Below are 19539 nucleotides of genomic sequence, written 5' to 3'. Positions count from 1 at the left end.
TGTAGTGATTTTCACCTCTTAATACTTTTCGCCTCATTCTAAAAGAAAGAGGTGAAATGTGCCAACGTGACAGCCGTCTTGGTGTTGGTGACGTGTGGGAGACCAGAGATGTGGTTCATTGAGCGTTTCACACAAAAAAAGTGTTACTTCACAGTTTTACGACTGTCAGTTTTTTGACTTGCAAAATTATCTTTTAAATTGACAAACATCATATGTGTAATTCGTGGCACAATTCAAACGGGATTGAAAGACAATCTTTCTCTCTCCATTCACTTCAATACATACTTTTTCCGAAATAAGGTCCCATGGAGGTCCCCCGGAAAGGGAGGGACTTAGCCTCTATATTGTAATCTGACCGGAAATTATGTTTTGTTACAGAAACGTTCAAAATAAAGGTCCTGCCTGTTCACTTACTGTATAACATACTGCTCCCTCACAGTAACAATTAAAATGTGTATATCTTTCTGATCCAAACTAAGAAGGGAAAGATATTCACTGCTGACTGAATTTATGCTAGTAGGTCATCCTTGCAAACTCAGCAGAATAACAAACGCTAGTGAATAAAACAATTTAACAAGACTACTTGAGAGATAACCACTTCCAATAATCAGCTACATGCAGGTTAAGGAAAGAGCATTCTGTTGTGTCTTTATAAAGGATTTCATTATAACGTGAAGTTTTACCCGTGGAATCTTCTTGCAAGCCCACATCAAAGGCCAGCTTGTCCGTGAGTGACCGAGACGTAGTCAAACAGCTCAGGTACTGGGGAGGAAGATCTTATTCAGGACATGAACACAACTTTCCCAAAATACTGACAGAAACATATGCAATCACAAAGGAAGTGGGAAGAGTGGTTACTTATGTCTGGTGCAGCCTTACCATGCTTGAGTGGTAGTGTCTCAGGAGGATGGCATGGCCGTACAGTAAGGTGCGATGCCCCCCACCCTGGGACGACTGCAGGGGAGAAGATAGAGATATATTAAAGACCACACTAACTATACACTTTAGATATACCGTAATTTTCGGACTATAAGCCGCGCCTTTTTCCCCATTTTTCGACCCTGCGGCTTATATAACGGTGCGGTTAATCTATGGATTTTTACAGCTAACGGCCACTAGGGGACCTCCTAAATCTATGGATTTTACAGGTTACAGTCCACCACCTTTAACTCTACGGGCTCTATGGCCGGTCCGCGGCGGGCTCCAGCAGGAAAAGCTGGAGGCCGGAAAAGAGTGAGACAGGTAGCGCGCAAAAGTCAAAGTGGAACCGAGAGTGGTACGAGAGACGGAACGAGAGCAAGACAGACAGACATTACGAGAGCGAGACAGTTTGTGCAAAGGTGTTAAACGTGCGCTGGGAGCGCACCGTTTAAGTTTGAAAGTTGAAAAGTTTGTGTGTCTGAAACGCTATGTGATACAGTACAGTTTACACAGCACAGTACATGTTCTGTAGCTACTATTGCACTAAATGCTAACACTTGAATACGTTGTGCAAATATGCAACTTGTTTGTTGAAATGTTAATAAATCGGAGCTTCCTCAAACAGCCATCTCTTTCCCGACAATCCCCTCTGTGCACGAACCCTTACATATGGTAATTAAACATTAAAACACCTGCGGCTTATAGTCCAGTGCGGCTTATATATGTACACATCATTCAACTTGGCTGCTGCGGCTTATATTCAGGTGCGCCTTATAGTCCGAAAATTACGGTACCTTGATCACACAGGGTGAAACAAAGGTTTTAGAAGGGCCAAAGGATCAGGATATTAAGAGTCACTCCTTAGTATACCCTTTGGGGACCAATAAAACATATCTACTCTTGTTTTATCTTAGCGATGGAGACACAGAAAAGATTGGAATGGGACAGATAGGACATACTTGAATGTGCACATGTGTTGTAACATCCCTGAAAAGAACACTCGTGAGTCATTTGTGGATGATAAATTATTCATAATGATTAACATCACTCCACATACAGAACATGTTGGGGTCCATTCTATGCAAATACAAGACCATTACCACAAGAACCACATATATAAGAAAGTATCAAGAATCATAATTCTGCGAGAAGGTGTCACATCCAGCAAAGATGCAACAAGGAAAGAGAATGACTGCAACAGTTACGGATGGATTAGCTAAAACATCCATTGACTCCAGCCAACAGGAAGATAATGCTTAGCCCTGCTGTAGGGTTAAGCACCCATAATCCACCAGGGCGAGGTCAGGGCAGGTATGTCAAGTGGTCGCATTAAACCATTAGCCTTGGTTAGGACAGGTGTTGGTGTGTGTGTGTGTGTGTGTGTGTGTGTGTGTGTGTGTGTGTGTGTGTGTGTGTGTGTGTGTGTGTGTGTGTGTGTGTGTGTGTGTGTGTGTGTGTGTGTGTGTGTGTGTGTGTGTGTGTGTGTGTGTGTGTGTGTGTGTGTGTGTGTGTGTGTGTGTGTGTGTGTGTGTGTGTGTGTGTGTGTGTGTGTTGTGTGTGTGATGAGAGAGATAAAGGCCTTTCTAGAGCTCTGGGGGTGTCCGGTTTCCAATTCCACCCCTTACAGAGGTGGGGGGGGCTCCCCTGGGCTGCATGCCATGCTATTCTCATCCTGGCTCATCCACATCTCCCTGCACCTGGGAGGCCAAGAAACTAAACCAAACGTCCTACTATATTGAAACTAATGAATGTTTCACACAGAGAGCCTGCGTTGTGTTCTATAAGCCGAAGCGAGGCATGGTTTCCTCAATGTGTCATCACAACACTGGCTAGCATGTACAATAGTACGCATAGCAAAGACTCCCAGAAGATGTGGTTAAATGTTAACAAAATGTTTGTTGTTTCATTTTGGTTTTAACTTATATTTTGTCTTGTTATGAAAATAAAAAAAATGTCTAGGGTATGGACAAAATGCACATTTAGATTTTCCGTTTGGGATTTCCAACGTTGAAGCCCCAGAAACTGGGCATCTACTTTTTACATTAAATTAGAGTTGTGCATCAAAACTCAATCAATTAAAGCGAGTAACACTAAAAACCTTACATTCAAACTAGTTCAGGGGTCTGCAACCTTTTTGACCAAAAGAACCATTTTGCTCCTTTTTCCCCCAAACATTTTTTGTCTGGAGCCCCAAAACATATTTAATAGCTTGATAGCTAATAAAGTTGTATTTATTTTTATATCAGACAAAAACTACAGTTTTTTTGCATTTATTAGGCTATTTATTACATTATATAAAACTGTTAACCTCTAATAAGAAGCAAAGAACTCCTATAAGGAGAATTAAAAATAATACACAGGCCTACTTTAAAATAAATTAAACATATAGCTGCAGCCTAAAAAGAGTTAAAGGTAGAGTAGGTAAGAATGGAGAAACCAGCTCGAGTGCGCTAGAATTTGAAAATACACAACCGGAAAAAATATGCCTCTTCCTTCAGACTTTCTTACAGAGTCCCTCCTCCAACACACACGAACGCGCATCATCAATGATGCCACGAGATACATTTGTGCACAGATGGAAGGCTGACAGGCAGGTAGGCCATCCAGTTATTTTAGCCGGGCCGGCTAAAATGATTGGTCGTGCTTTTTACAGCGCAACGGCTTCCAGAGATACATTTTTGTATGTATTTATTGTCAAAGCATTTCATATATTCATTGCTATCGGGACATTAAGAGCATTCCATGGAATATAACAAAAAGTGTTTTCTGAAATAAATTACATACCCTATTGAATTACGACTGAAGATTGTCAGCTGTCTTCCTCTCCCGTGTTGTTCCTCGATACGTAAAGGCTGCAGCACCTTTAACAACTTCTCTCTACATATCAAACATACCGGTAAACCAGCATTGTTTGCTGTGAAAGCATATAAGTCTGTCTACACAGAATTAAATCCTGTGTTTCTCCGGTACTTTTCTTTGATTTATCCATAGTTCGCTCATCGAGCCGGGGGTCAGGTTATTTGCCTCCAAGAAAAGGCGCTCGCGCGGGACCGTAGCAGGATGTGACGCATATTTTAGTTGACCTAATTAAAACCGTTTTGTTTTTTATTTATGTGTCACAGTATCACCTCAAAATACAATATACGAAACATTTTCAACCATGCAACAAAATATAAATAGTCCTACAAATACTTTTATTTTATTTCCTTCTTATTTTTGTCTAAGCTCAAGGGAGCCAGAGCAGAGGGCTTAAAGGGCCGCATGCGGCCGTGGGCCGCCGGTTGCCGACCCCTGGACTAGTTGGTCAATTGATACCTAGTTTGATGGATTCCTCTCCAATAATTGTTGAATGCTGAGGAAAATTTGAGACCACAAAGCTTGCTTCCTGATTCAAAGGGACTTACATCTAACCTACAGTAGACGTCTGCATGGCTGCCAAAATATTACAAGGATATCATATCACATACGTTCGGAAGAGGATTAGGGCCTCATGTGAATTATGTTTAAAGATCTGACCAAAAGGGAACATCTTTTGAGTTCTGTGATTAAATCTAACTTTATTTTCTTCAAAAAATCTCAGAATTCTAAGAAAAAAGGAATGGTACATTGTGACACTTAACATATCTTAACAGATCTGATACAGGTGTACCTTATAGAAAGAAGTACATCAAACAATGTTCAATAGATCCTTTACAATACCTTTCAAACTGTAGAGTCAGACAGTTTTAGTGAAATGTTTCAGTACATCTTCTATAGTAATGATTCAAGGACTAAGTGGTTTAAAGGTTTTCATTTGAAGACAATGGATGTATTTACTAGGACCCCATCAGTTACTGTAGCTAGGAATGAATGACAGGTGTACAGAGCCATCCCGTCTCAGAGTGAGGGCTAACAGATATTAATCAGGACGAGTGGATGATACAGCAGGTAAACAGGACACCTAGTGTGTCAACAGGACGGGAACAAGGGCGGTCACCACGTTACAGGAAGAAAGACGTGTACAGACATAACCATTGGTCCAAATCGACTGCCTGATTGGCAGAGGGCAAGAAGGGAAAGGTAATTGGAGGGTTGTCAGATAATAGGTACAATTCCTAATTATAAACAAAAGATAACTTTGTTGCGGTCAAATATAATTTTTTGCTTAAGAAGGTTCCTGACAGAATGAAATGATGAAATGTCATCAATGATAAGATCTGTTTGAATTCTCTAGATGACAGGAAAGGAGCTTCAATTCTTCTTTTATTATCTCATTTAGCATGGGATGTGCTGAAGGAGATTTTCTTTTATTCAATGTCAATTAATAAGAGTGGACAAGCGTGAGAAACCATTCAGTTTGACTTTACTTACTTTTTGTTTTAATCAAGCCTTGGTAATGAAGTGTTTTCCGCGTTTATAAAGCATGCAGGAATCAACAGATTAAGAAAGACAGAGTGCAACCCATCTTATCGCGCTTTTAGTAGTCCTTCTAGAGGCACATCTGTATCCACCACTGGATCAAATATGTCGCCTAGTGTAATTGCAGTCGGATTCTCAAAGAACCGCTGTTGTGTTTTCTTAATTCCTGTTGAATTCTCCTATCATCTTTCCTTAACCCTGTGGCGAGTCTCACAGAGGTTAAGGAAAAGAGCTTATGAGAAGACAATAGGAGCTGAATTCGACCATAGGCTGCAGGATCTGGATCTAGAGTATATACATTTGATCTACAGTACTTTAGAGAGAACAGCAGATTTGCATTGATGTTTCACGGCCAACTCTGTAATCCCTTTGGAAAATAAAATATAATGGAGTTTCCAGGTGTTGTGCTAAAGCTAAGCTTAAATACACACCTCTATTGGACACAAATAATCAATTCATTTTTCTATCTAACTCTAAGACAGAAAACATACATATTTCAAAAGAGTCTGTGAGAGTGAGAGGGACAGGAGATAGATGCAGTAGACTACATTGTAAAAAGAACAGATGCATTTTTCATTTGTCAGAAATATAATAATCTCTAATTGTCGTTCATGAGCTGAATTCCTTTAAAGCACCTGCTCGATTTCTTGCATTCCTTCAAAAAACAGGTCAAGTTTCGGTTCCTTTCCGATATATTCCTCTAACCATTACTCATTTCCGTGTTCCTGTAGTTACCTCGGTCATCTCCACCCTTTTGGCCAGCATCTCCTGCAGAGCGCGCACCGACAGGGACTGCACCAGGACGAAGCTGCAGATGGCCAGGTCCGGGGGCACATTCTGGACCAAACAAGGGTAAATACATGAAGGACACACGAGTGAAAATCACAGGTTCATTCTTGGATTCATCCCAAGTGTGTCACCTCCAGGGCTCAATTTTGTAGGGGAACCAAATGATGGAATGGCTTTTCCCAGCTGACAAAACACATCCATGTTCATCCATAGAGAGGCGAAGTCCCGCCCATCTACTTCCGCCCCATGGAATTATTTCGGAAAAATTATGTATTGAAGTCAATGGGGAAAGAAAACGTATCTTTCGATTCCGTTGGAATTGTGCCACGAATTACACATATGATGTTTGTCAATCTTAAACAATCATTTCCATGTCAAAAAAGTCACAGTTTGTCGTAAAACTGTTGAAATATAAGACTATGAAAAATATTAGATATTAAAATATTATACTAGAAAGACTACAAATCCCAGAATCCCGGTCCCGCATGCTGGCACTTACGGAACCGACTGACTCCTCTTGTGTGTATGTACAGCTCTCAACATGCCCAGACTTGTAGTGATTTTCACCTCTTTTAATACTTTTCGCCTCATTCTGAAAGAAAGAGGTGAAATGTGCCAACGTGACGACCGTCTTGGTGTGTGGTGCGGGACGGGAGATTTAGTTCATTGAGTGTTTCACACAAAAAAAAGTGTTACTTCACAGTTTTACGACACATTTTTTTTTTTTTAAATTGACAAACATCATATGTGTAATTCGGGATTGAAAAAGATAATCTTTCTCTCTCCATTGACTTCAATACATAATTTTTCCGAAATAAGGTCCCATGGAGGTCCCCCGGAGAGGGAGGGACTTCGCCTCCCTATAAAATGTTTCAAAAAACAAAAACAAAAACGGAATGTAAACAGATTTGTCCTATGTATTTCATATTTTTGTTGTATTATCTGTTTTGTTTCACTTATAATGATGTTACTATTGCTTAGGAGTCAATGCAAGTGTATAAACAAAAATCCCCCTCGTAGAACATATACTCATACACTTTTCAAAATCACATTTCCTTTCTTTCTTAACATTTGTTTGTTATTTCTTTTTTGTTTTTGATATATGTTGACTATTAGTTTGCTATCATCATTTCATTTCATTTTTGTATATGAATCTTTTCTTCTCTAAACCCTCTCTAATATTGAGGGTTCCAACAGTATCTAGGTGTAGGCTTCAGATAACCCTAACCCAGTGTGTAATCTGCCTCAGTTATCTGTTGTGTTTGTGGGTATTTCTAAATTGTCCCTGCGTCTCACCTGAGCGTTGGACGTGGTTTCCAGGAAGCAGAGGCGGTTCCCGAAGCCCTCGCAGGACAGACACAGCTTCACCTGCTGATCCTTCATGACGGAGGCCGTGCACTGCAGCACCACCTGGTCCTCCTGCAGCCCCAACACAAACACACACCTTTACACACCGGCCTTTTACTGTTAGGACACCTTATTTTATGACCTGTTACTGATTTCAACCACACACTTATTTCCCTTTGCTTTTTGCTGCTCTCATTCCTGCCACACTTGCTTTTTATATTTTCATACACATTGTTTTATTGCACTTTTTGAGTAAAACTGGCTTGGTTTGGCATTTGGTGCAGGCATTAAAATAAGTCCTTGCTGTACAGTACACTTAAAAAATGTAATCAATCAAAACACATGATATTATCCCATTTACTATAATCCATGAATCATTTGCATGACTGCTTACAGTTTTGCAAGCATGGTACAGCATGGTTCAATGTTTTGATGCATTTTTTTTACTTGAATGTCCACACTATGAATATCAAATAGCAAACTGACGTTAGATTATTACAGTGAATGTTACATTTGCATTGATTTATTATATCATCATTATATGTTAACACTGTGGTGAATCTTTCAATATATTTTAGAAGAACCTGCTGCTGGATTACACAAATAATTCAAGTCTCAAGTGTCTGCTAATTGGTGTGCATATATTAAATAAGAAATAAAAAACAATAGCCGGTAGTGGGGTCAAGATACTGGTATAAAATTAAAAAAATATGACATGCTAACTTGTGGCTAAGGAGGCCTAATAACATTTCAAAGTTTGAAACGTTATTAACTAACAGGGCTGTATTCACAGGGGTCACTTGACATTTCACCGCAAGAAACCTGAAGGAAAACCTCTATGGACAGTCACCCCTTTACATACAGGACCACTTTATGCCCAGGGTTCCGAGGGTTACTAAAATGATGTTCTTTGTTACGATAGCTAGTTAACTGTAAAACAACAGAACAAGGTGACCTTAGTAAAGAAGAAACCAAGATGTTTAGTATCAAAAATGTGTCATTTTATATTATAGGGTAGTCCTAAAAAAAATTGTAGTTTACAAATGCTGTTTTAGTTTAACTTTTAATAAATGTTTAATAAATCAGGTTTCCACCAAATGCATTAAAAAAATATATATTTAAAATTTAAAAAAATGTAAGTAGGTCTAATTATAATATATTGATCTTTATTTTAAAGTGTATTGTAACATTGTAATCCTGCTAGTAATCCTCATTTTAAAAAAAGCATACCACTAGTCTGATCTTTTTTGTATGTAACTGTAAGAGAATACAGTTACCTTTTCTTTTGTATCCTGATAATGTAATCTGTTACTCCCCAAGTCTGTGTATGACAGGCAAAGACAGTTGGGGGCAAATTTGAGCAGTTTGTTGAATGTATTACAAATGTAGTACTTTTTCTGGTTACTCATATGGTATATTTAAATATTATTGTGTACTTCCTTAACGGTCTTGGAATTGTATATTGGATATGACTGGAAAGCTGAAACTCTAGTGGATTTATTAAGCCAAATGTATTAGGATGTTAGTCCCCATAGTAGGCCTTTCACTGGAGTGAGAACATGTTCTTTAACATGGCCTCACTGTACAACAACCATCAACTAAAGACTGAGAGACTTCAGATAGCTTTCCTATGTACAGTATATTGACAATATGGGAGTATCTAAGCAGATTCCAAAACAGAAACACTGGCCATCTAAGGGCTGAAACATGCAATTATTGCTAAAACAAAAAGTTCCTCTCATATGGGGTTCCCACAATAGATACACACAACTCACATCCTCAAACAGAATGCTAACGGACAGTAATTTGTAGCTCCTCGTCAAAGCCAGGACCCTCCGGGGACCGGTGTAAATACAGCAATAAACACCCCCCCCCCCCCCCCCCCCCACCGTGAAACCAACACCTGACACTCAACATTCCCAGCTGTTCATTCTCCTCAGTCACTACCCAAGTGGATTCATCGCTGAACCTGAAGACTTTTCTTCTCTACGGTTCGGGACATGTTCCTGAAGGTTCACCGCTCTCACCTAACAGCGAATGGATCACTATCTTCTCGATTTCGGCCTGTCCGCTGTCCTGCCATGTCCCAGATGACTTATCGTGCCGTGGCCAGCGCAGGAGGGTGCATGTCTATGTTTGCGGCAGAAAAAGTGAAGTGAAGCAGATCAGTGAGCTCGTAACTCCTCTCTTAAACCCAGAGGCCTCTAGGGTTTCTTAGGCGAAATAAAGTGTGCCCTCTTCCTTTGGCAGGGGTATCATATTTCTCCTCTCAGCCTTGAAATGTCTCCTCTGGCCTGTCCTCATGTTCCCTGCTTTGCACCGTGGAAAGTGGAGCATTGTGTCCTCTCCCCTTCACTGCAGACTCTACTTGATGTGAGACTCAAGTGTTACTAAAACTGTGCATGGGCAGCAGAAACATGACTTTTGAGAGAAATCAGTACAGCGGTATTGTGCAAAAGAGAGATCAAGCTCTCAAATGTGTTACAAGTAAGTGGTGGAATGTATTTCCCACGTTCTTTGTACGGCAACAATACCTACCACTCACACAACTTCACTGTTTTTACTGGCTACTGTATATGCACAAAGACAACACAAATCGTTGTTCATCAGGACAGAACATCAGTCTTTCTGAGACCAGGGATCGCTTCAGAGAAGTTGAAAGGTCGCAAAACAACCTGAGCAGTCCAGCGCTGAGACAGAAGGGTATAAAGGGCTAAAGTGGACATGTTTTGAGGACAGTGCCTCTGACTGCAGTCCCAGTTAAGGAGATAGGTCTGAGCGTGGGTGTCTAAAAGCAGACCGAAGTACCCGAGTGACTCATTGCTCTGACACAAGATGTGCGATCAGATGACAGTAGTAGACGATACTTGCACCAATGATTATACAGCAGTCCTCCCAGTGGCTCCCATCTTTATCTACAGACACAGCCTCACATGGCAGACTCCCTTCAATCACTCTTCATCTTAAGGCAGGATCAAAAAGCCAAAGGGGCCAGAAGCAGGGCAGTGAGAGATCAGGGTTCAAGTGCAGACACAGTCTCTTGGTCTTAATGTTGCGAAAAATATTTGTGTATTAATCTCACATGAAATAGTTAATGGACGACTGTGGCTCAGGGGGGAAACAGTCCGCTACCAATCATAGAGACAGGGCTTCAATACACAATGCCTGCAGAAAACAAAGTGTCCTTTGGTAAGATACTTAAACCAAAATTGCTTCCGGAGGCACGTAATCTATGGTAGTGAAGTGTATGTTAGTCGCTTTGGATAAAAGTCTCAGCTTAATGACATGAAAAGTAATCAAATCAATGTATCATATACAAATCATTTGGTACACATGTTCTTGAAAGTGCAGTTAAGACATTTGTAAATTGGAGGTATATTAAATGGTAGCAAATGGCAAATCTTCAAGGAAAGTGATTGTGGAAAAGTAAATGGGAAGCCATCAATATAATACAATGTATTTCTTTTATGGGTCTGGGGAGTGGATAGAATATTATTTTGTCAGAAACGTTATCTACTATTAGTCCTGTAATTCTTGTTAGTTTGTGTGTGTTCAACTTTTAATTGAAAACATTTGAGTTGAAGTCAAGAACTGTTGACAATATAGTCTTTATTAGTCATCAGATTATTGAACATCTCTAGTCTAACCAATAAATCAGATGGTTCCTTTTTCCTGAGCCGTGTGGATCCTCCCAAATGTGCTTATTGTGCGCTCACTGTAAAACACATCCACAACAATCTGATAAATAACGTTTTATTTTTCAAACTAAATATTAGACAATTTTACCAATATTGCATGTTGCTTACACGTCATAGTCTTGTCGTGTTGTAAACAAATATTAATTCATGGTTTTAGTTTTTGAAGTAAACACTGCTTTGGACTTGAAATTATTATTAAGTAAAATTAGAAAGAAACCAACCCATCATTCCGAAAATTAAATCTGAAACTTGGTGAGTATTATATAGATAAACCAGGCAAGTACGATATCAAGCAGAAGACCGACTATGAGAGTGTGGTTACTCTCCACCGTTTGTGTAGCAGATGAAGGCACTAGCTAGATAGGTTTTGTTTTTTTTCTTGTTTTTTGGGGGGGATTTTAAATTAGGTTTATTTGTCAGTAGTACTTTGATTTAAGTTGCACAATACGTTCTACTTGAATATATAATTGAATGCAGTAATAACGTGTGAAGTGTATTATCACATATGTGCAACTAGCTAGATACTGTATGTTAAAGTATTATGAAGTTATCTGGTCATTCTGACTGCGAAATATAATAGCTTTCTGTCATGTGCATCAGCAACTACAGAGCTGTGTCCTACCGCCACACTGTGGGAATCTCTTCTAATAACGTCATGTGAAAAGCTGATTTCAGACCACACAAACCCTGGGGCTTAACTCACCCTGATATTAATAGATACAGTCTGAACTCAGTGCACCTGACCATATCTCCTGATTATCTGTTAATCTCACATGACTGTATCTGAGCAAACACAGGTAGTCTGTATTAAGTGAAAGCGACCAAGTGAAAGTTATCACCCCCCTGACCTTGTGATATTAAACCTGGGCCATGGGCAAAGACAAGTGCATGCAACACATCTGATGGGGGGTGCAGGCTTACAGCCCATTCATGTTTGGACTTGGAGGCCGAAGCATCTGGGCTATGTGGATGTGTGGGGTCAGAGGGAGAGTTAGAGACAATGAGATGTATACATTGGATGACATGCAAACATACACACACACACTAGTTTGCGTGAATTGAGGTGTGTAATGCAGCGGAGCTTTACAGCCAGAAGCACAAATAGCGCCTGAAAGCAGACACCTTTGTGTATTCTCTGAGGGCCTTCTGTCGGTACACATGCAGACAGAGGGTAGCCAGGGTTCCCCCGACAGGCAGGCACACTGCCCGCCCTGAACAAGAAGGGAACAAGCAAAACAGATGCAAAATGGTGAGATATCCGCTTTCTCTTTTCTGCTAATCTAAGAGGAAGCACAGAATGGGCGACGAGGTGAGGTTAGACAACTGTGAACATAGCTTAAGTTCATAATGGGGGGCAGATAATGTGTTGGACCCTGTGTCCACATAGCGCCTTTTTTTGGTCGAAAGACGCTGATAGGGCACTTATCACATTTTCTGTTTGTTTCTACGACCACGATATCTCATCAACATATCACCCCTTTTATAGGACAGACTGGCCTGGCCCCCTGACTGGAAGGTGCTTGCTTTCACACTTTGTATGATTGGGTTTCACTGCTCAGCCGTAAAGCACAGAAGACAATCTGTGTATGGCGATGTATAACAATCACCAGCAGCAACATTTAGTTTCCACTTGGCCGATCTGCTCAAAGAAATTTATTTTTAGGTCTTTGTTATGGTAACAAAGACCAAGCGGAGAGACAATATCAAAAACAAGCTTCTCTTCAAATGTCTTTTCTGAAAAGTTTAAATATTTTCATCTTCAAGCGTTAGGAGCAGCTGCACAAAGAAGTGCGGCACGCTCATAAAAAAGTTGTTGGTTGCTTTTTTTTTTAAAGAGTCGCCTGCATGGGACGCCTTGTGCTTACTTTTCATTGGAAACAATGTTGGCTCTCAGAAAAGACGCTCAGTGGACACAGGCCCATCAATCGTTTCATGTGCAAGCAGTAAGGCTGTTTATGAAGGATTCAGAGAGATAAGTGGTGCAACCCAACCTTTGACTTACATACAAGGTGTCCAAGTGAGAGGAAGGTAAAATCAGTTTATGTGGTGACATGTTTCAACTGATGCCATGATGGGAAATAAAACCACTGCCCTAATCAAGCATCACTTAAAACTTGACAAAATAGATTTTCGTTGGGTCTCGTGAAACGGGATTACATCAAAATGCAAGTAAAAGGTGGCTTTATAGAACATTGGCACTGGTGCAGTGTTAAAAACGTATATTTCTTTATTATTCCTGATTTTCGAATGCTTGTTAATACAACAAAGATGGTTTGAATATATCAGCAGCCTTTCTCTTTGTCTCCAAAGGAAGGCAAAGTGCTACATGACCTGTGACTAGTTGACACAAACCTAAAACAACTCTTAATCTGTTCGTAATATGAGAACACAATCTTTGATATAGTTACATATGGACAGGCTACATTTGAGAAAAAAATCACAGGGTAGTTAATCTAAGTTGATGACTTATTTGTCTATAATGGTTCACTTCTTCAGGCAATCACAACAGCATGAGGAAATCACCAAAGAGTCACATATGTGCTACCCAATTGAGTCGATCCCCTCAAATGAATAACATATGCCCTTTATGGCCTGATGCTCTGAACACAGAGTGCTGATACAGGCCACCTCGGGACATTGATTGAAACTCTGCGGACATAAAAAAAAAGAGTGAGGGACAGCAAATTGCAAAGTGAGTGGGTGGAGGCAAGGAACGGTTCAATAACGCAGAGGGGTTTCCCTTCAGAAAGAAGAAGACAAACAGTTGCATTTTCAGGAAGCCTGCGTCACTAACTGCAGTCTGCAAGCTGTGGAACCCCCTCCCTATCTATTCATATATACTGTACCTACATAAGAATATTCCAACATTCAACTTTATGCATATTTTGATGTTAAGATGTCCTTTCCAAATTAGGTAGAAGGTCTCCAGATCGCTCTCCAACAATTACTTTTCACAATTATTATTATTATTATTATCGTCTTAACAATTGTTGTTTATACTCTACTTGCTCCAAAAAAGAATTCAGACCATCTTCCTATGTTCTCCGTGAGCCTTATTGTGTGTCTTTCTTGAGGCTTATATGTCTTTTATCAGCATTTTCTTCAGGTGAGATTGTTTTCCTGCTCCTAAAAAAACTTCCACCTGACACTGTGTATTGAGGGTAATGGGTTTGTGCTGTCTGAAGATACGAAAAGAGGCCCCCTGTGTGAATATAAGGGTCTATGTGGCAGAGAGTTTAGGTTACATACACTACACATCATCTCTTGCATATCACCTCTAAAATAGCCCAAACTGCCCCCCTTAATTCACCAGTGTCAACAGATACAGATTTAGCACTGGACAAATCATGAGAAAGGAACTGTTCCGTGCAACCTGTACCCGGAGTCCTGCACTGAGATGTATGAGGTGCATTTATATTTTCTGTCAATAGGTAGGTAAAACAACTCAACCCAAGTAGAGAAATCTCTTGTCGTCTTTTCTCTCTCCCATCTACTTGTTTTATGAAAGTGGTCATGCCCAAATGTGGCATAGATCTAAAACTCATAAGCAACTTGTTAATTGTTCTTGGCTCTGAAGATACCCAACCCTGCAGTCTGTTAAACATACCTCTGTAATGATACATGGGCGAAAAATATTTGGGAGACTGTAATAGACACCTTAGCATTACAAGCATTAGCTAGCATTAGCATCATGTTCAGTTTAAAAAAGCTATCTATCTATACGCGCTTTCACACCGCAGTACTTTTCCCACAAAGGTTCATGAGAACTTAGTTCATCAGAACTCTTTAGTTCTGATGAACTAAGTACAGATCTCGTTCACACCGGAATAAGTCCCTGGGGGTGGATTAGGCAAATTAAGCCGCTGACGTCACTTCTTCTTCTTCTGCTTTGGGTTTACTGGCAGGCCGCAAACAACTTCACGGCGTATACTGCCGCCCAAAATCCCCGGCCGGAAGTCCCCGGAGTTGGGGACTGGCTTCAGTGAAGCTTTCCGAGTAAATCGCCAGAACGCCGACACCTCCTCATCTCCACCGCTCCCATGTTTTATTTTGTGTTGCCATAAATTAGTCTCTCTGCGTTTCTGCGCTGGGCTAATGCTAATGCTAATTATGCTAATGCGAGGATAATAAAATGGTGGCTTCACAACACTTTTTTTGAGTTTTACGGGGTGTGGTTTGCAATCCGCCAAGCCAATCAGAAATATAGCTCTTTTCTCACAAGAGAGCCGCATGAGAGTCCCTGCTCTCTAGCAGGGACGGAAAAGGGGGTAAAAAGGTTCTCATGAACACATTTTAGTTCCGGCTCTTTTTGGTGTGAACGCGACATTTCGGAACTATATCGGAACTAAAGTGGGAAAAGTACTCCGGTGTGAACGCGGCTTATGGCTTCTTTCCCTCTGCTTTAGCATCACATACAGGTTTAACTCATTTCTGCTTGATTACTGTGTAAACAAGGAAGTCAGCTGGGAATTGTAACACATTTTTGTAGTGGCCAAACGGTATACTCCAACTTCACTCCTTCACACTACGCTTTTAGCGTACCTAAAGATTTCAACCAGGGCTATAAAAGTATTCATACTGGGTAGTAGATTTGAAGTTGTAGTACTGCCATTGGGCCATTACGAAAAAAAGGCTTCAATCTCGGGAGCACTTCCTGTGGGCTTGGCCAATAACAGCAGTGAAAGAGCAGATTGGAGGCGGGGCTTAACAAAAACACAAGTGTGCATGCTCTACGAGCCCAAACCTCCTGAATAATCTGGTTATTTTTATTCTGTGGAATCAGGCCAATATGGCTTTATGCGCTACTGAGAAACTTTCATAGGAATGAACGTTGCCCTGCCTCCAACAAAGTATTCAGTATTCTTTATACATCCATGTTGAAAGGGTTTAACTACATTTCAAAAGACTATTTATGAAATGTATGCTGCTCCCAGCTTCAACCTGCTTATTTGTGCAGCTGCAACACTACAGCAACACGACACAGGGACACCAAACAACAAAACCAATCGTTTTTCCATTTTTAAATAAATGAGGAAATGTTTAACACTGCTGCAGAACTAATTACAGCCCTATGAGTGTTTATGTGCATGTGTTATATTTGGTATAAAGTGGTATGGATGACTGGGTTATGCAGATTAGTTATGAAGAGATAAGTATAGGTAGTTGAGACAAAAATGTTTGCGATGCATTGAATCTTTGCCGATAAATGTTTCAAAAGCACTCAGTCAACACTCAACATCTTCCCACAATGTCTCTGCTCTTGTCTCTTTCCTTCTCATTCCACATGATATCCCTTTATGTACTGTACTGTGTTTCTCTCTTTTTATTCCATTGCAGTCCTCTTTCTCTCTACTTTTCCATTACTGCTGCCACTCCGCTCTGGGCCTTCCCCCTCGGCTCCTCTCCTATTTTAGGTGTCTGCACCTGTCACTATCACATTCCCTCCTTCTGCTGACCGGCAGATACTTCAAGGTCTCACTTGGAGATACTTAGAAGCACACTGCAACTTGGAGAAAGTGCAACACTCTTTACAGTAGCTCACAGGCCATCGAGCACAGGAAAACTAATCAAAACAACCAATAACTTCCCCCGAAACAGGTTTAAGTTAATACTAGGAAGATAAAAAAGTTCACACACCATTTGAAAGTCTGGTGAAGCTTAATACAGGGCTGCACAATTTGGAAAAAATAATTAATTGCGATCATTTTTGAATGATTTTGCTTTTGCGATATGATTCACGGTATTGGATGGAATCATTATTTTGGTCCATCATTTTCATTATAAAAGAAAAATATCATGTTTCGATTTTTTAAGAGAATCTCTATCAAATAAAAATGTTTTTTTCTTAAGTCTGTAGAATACTATTCGTAGTTCAGATTTTTCTGGAGCTCCCCAAAAAATCGTTCAAAATTGTATTTTACAAAAATGAAGCCTTTAACAATGAATGTCCTTACTGTAAATCCTGGGTGTCCAAACGTCTTTCACTAAGAGCCACACACAGAACATGCGAAGGGCTGGGCCCATGACTACAGGTGAGGTCAATTGTCTCATGAGTTAGGTTAGGTTAAGTTAGCAAAATCAATCAAATGTAAGTTATTCTTGATACTTGCTTTAAGAAAAATAAACAGCTTTCCATAGGGTTTCATTTATTTTGTACAAACAGTGTTGGCAGCTCATTCCTTAAAGCAGGAGACTCAGATTGCTTATAATAAGGGGAAATAGGAACTTTTATCAACTAACATTTGTTATAAAATGTTCTCAACTTGAATTGACTGCATTTATTTGAAAAGTGGGTTTACTAACACATGAATACTTCTTTGTAATATCTTTTTACACATATATTTAAGAAGTACAATATAAGAAAAGCAAACATTTCAGGTTTGGGCCATATTCCATTATACGTTTAGAATTTGCTGAGTGCCAATTCAAAATGGACAATGGGCCGTAGTTTGGACACCCTGTAAATGAAATATTGCACAAGTCCATATTGCAATTTTGATAACATTTTCTTCAAATGTGCAGCCCTAGCTAAATACATTTCCACAACACTGAAAAACGTTGATAATGCAATAGATCCATATTGTTGATCAGGCTATGGGAGTAAGAGATGACATGTAACTGGATTACATAGTCAGGTTACGAAGAAAATGAACTGCCTAATGGCTTTCACTTTCTTTGGTTCATAGGTTATTTTTTTAATTCAGCAGGTAAACCTTTACATTCGTAAAATAGTGTGTGAGCTTAACGTTGTGTATTAAACTAAAACAGAGCATTTTCTGTCAGCTCATATTCTATTTCTGCTTTTTTAAACTGTAGTATGTGCTCATGTGTTTCATTCTTGGTGTATAGGCCACTGCCTGAATATGCTGAGTGAAAGGCAGGTTTTCCTATCAATAAAATCTCTGAGCAGAGGACACCATTTTGATCCTCAATATCTTGGTATCTTCTTTTTCTAAGGTCACATCGCTCTGTTGTCTTACACACTTTAGTAGAAAAACATCATGTTAGGGCTGCTCAATTAATCGTATTTTAATCGCAATTACGATTTTGGCTTGCAACGATTATGAAAACAACATAATCGAAATAAAACGATTCTTTTTTATTATTGGTTTTTTATTGGTTTTTCAGTTGAATTATACTTAAAGTTCAGGGTAATCAACTGTTAAAAACATACTGTTCACATTTTCTTTTTCAATAAATGGATGTTTTCAAAGTAAATGGATAATTGTTTTTAATAATCGTGATATAAATTATTGACGCAAATAATCGAGATAATGATTTTTGCCATAATCGAGCAGCCCTACATCCGATTGATATTGCCTTTCTCTTGCATTTATTTACCTTGAATTCAAGGTAATACAAAGTAACGGAAAGTATACAGGTTAGAGTATTTCTATATTTTGATAATCAGATTAGGTAACTGAATAAACTTGTTTTTTTTACAGGTAACGAGTAATTTGCAACTGAACACATTTTTAAAGTAACCCTCCCAACACTGGTTGTTCGATTTTCACTCACAACTAAGCTTGTCTCTGCTATTCATTCACAAATCAATCTTGAGGAAACACTGACAATACATTTCATTGACACATATTGTTTTGACAGCCCACACACACATAGACACACACACACACACACACACACAGGCTTCACTCCCCTCCGGCTCAGTTAAACTGCTACAAAGTAACGCACATCAAACAGCCTCTGCTCTCTGAAAGACGATACGTCTGGCCGACAGCAGTAATTCAGAGGAGATAAATAAATGATTTCCGCTGGCCCGAATCCAAAATCTATTCTTCTAAAAAAAGTTATTTTGCCTTTAGAATAAGCAAAGCATTTTCCTGAGCAGCAGGAGTTTAAAACACAGACGTGTAATGAAAAATGTGCATATAGCAGGTGTGATTTATTGAGTAAGACAAGTATAGCACACTAGCCTGGGAAAAAGATTGAAAAACACCCAAATATCCCAGCATGCATCCCACTATAAACGATCCACCAACTTACATTCAATCTGAACCTTAAACTTGAATATCATTGGACCTTCAAGTTCACAAAGCACACAATCTAGTTTTAATGGTTTCATCTCAACTTTGCCCAAACTTAATGAGAACATATTGTGCGATTTCTGCAGACAGCTTCCATTCCAATCCAAATGACTGCACCATGGATCCAGAACATTTTCCTCCCTGCCAACATTTTGTTTACAAACACACCTTCTGGAAGACTTCCGACATAGCATTGTCAGTGAGAAACGATGTAGTAAACATTGGTCGTGTGGACTTGTTTAGCAAGAATCACTTCATGCTTCTAAAGGGCTTTAAAGAACAGTAGAAGTGGTTCTGCATTTAGTCATAATCACATCAAGTAAAAGCATGCTGCTGTTTGC

General features: G+C 39.7%; 1 protein-coding gene across 1 annotated transcript in view; it reads right to left on the bottom strand.

Annotated features, from left to right (window-relative positions):
• ryr1b (ryanodine receptor 1b (skeletal)) overlaps positions 1-19539 on the bottom strand; it is a 145438-nt gene that overhangs the window by 116005 nt on the left and 9894 nt on the right. Inside the window, 4 exon segments of the mRNA XM_079673789.1 lie at positions 684-762; positions 880-954; positions 6055-6156; positions 7405-7527. Of these exon segments, the coding sequence (XP_079529915.1) occupies positions 684-762; positions 880-954; positions 6055-6156; positions 7405-7527 (379 nt within the window).

This window comes from Notothenia rossii (genome assembly GCF_949606895.1).
Source record: "Notothenia rossii genome assembly, chromosome: 4".
Taxonomy (NCBI): domain Eukaryota; kingdom Metazoa; phylum Chordata; class Actinopteri; order Perciformes; family Nototheniidae; genus Notothenia; species Notothenia rossii.
This window is presented reverse-complemented; position numbering and strand designations above follow the sequence as displayed.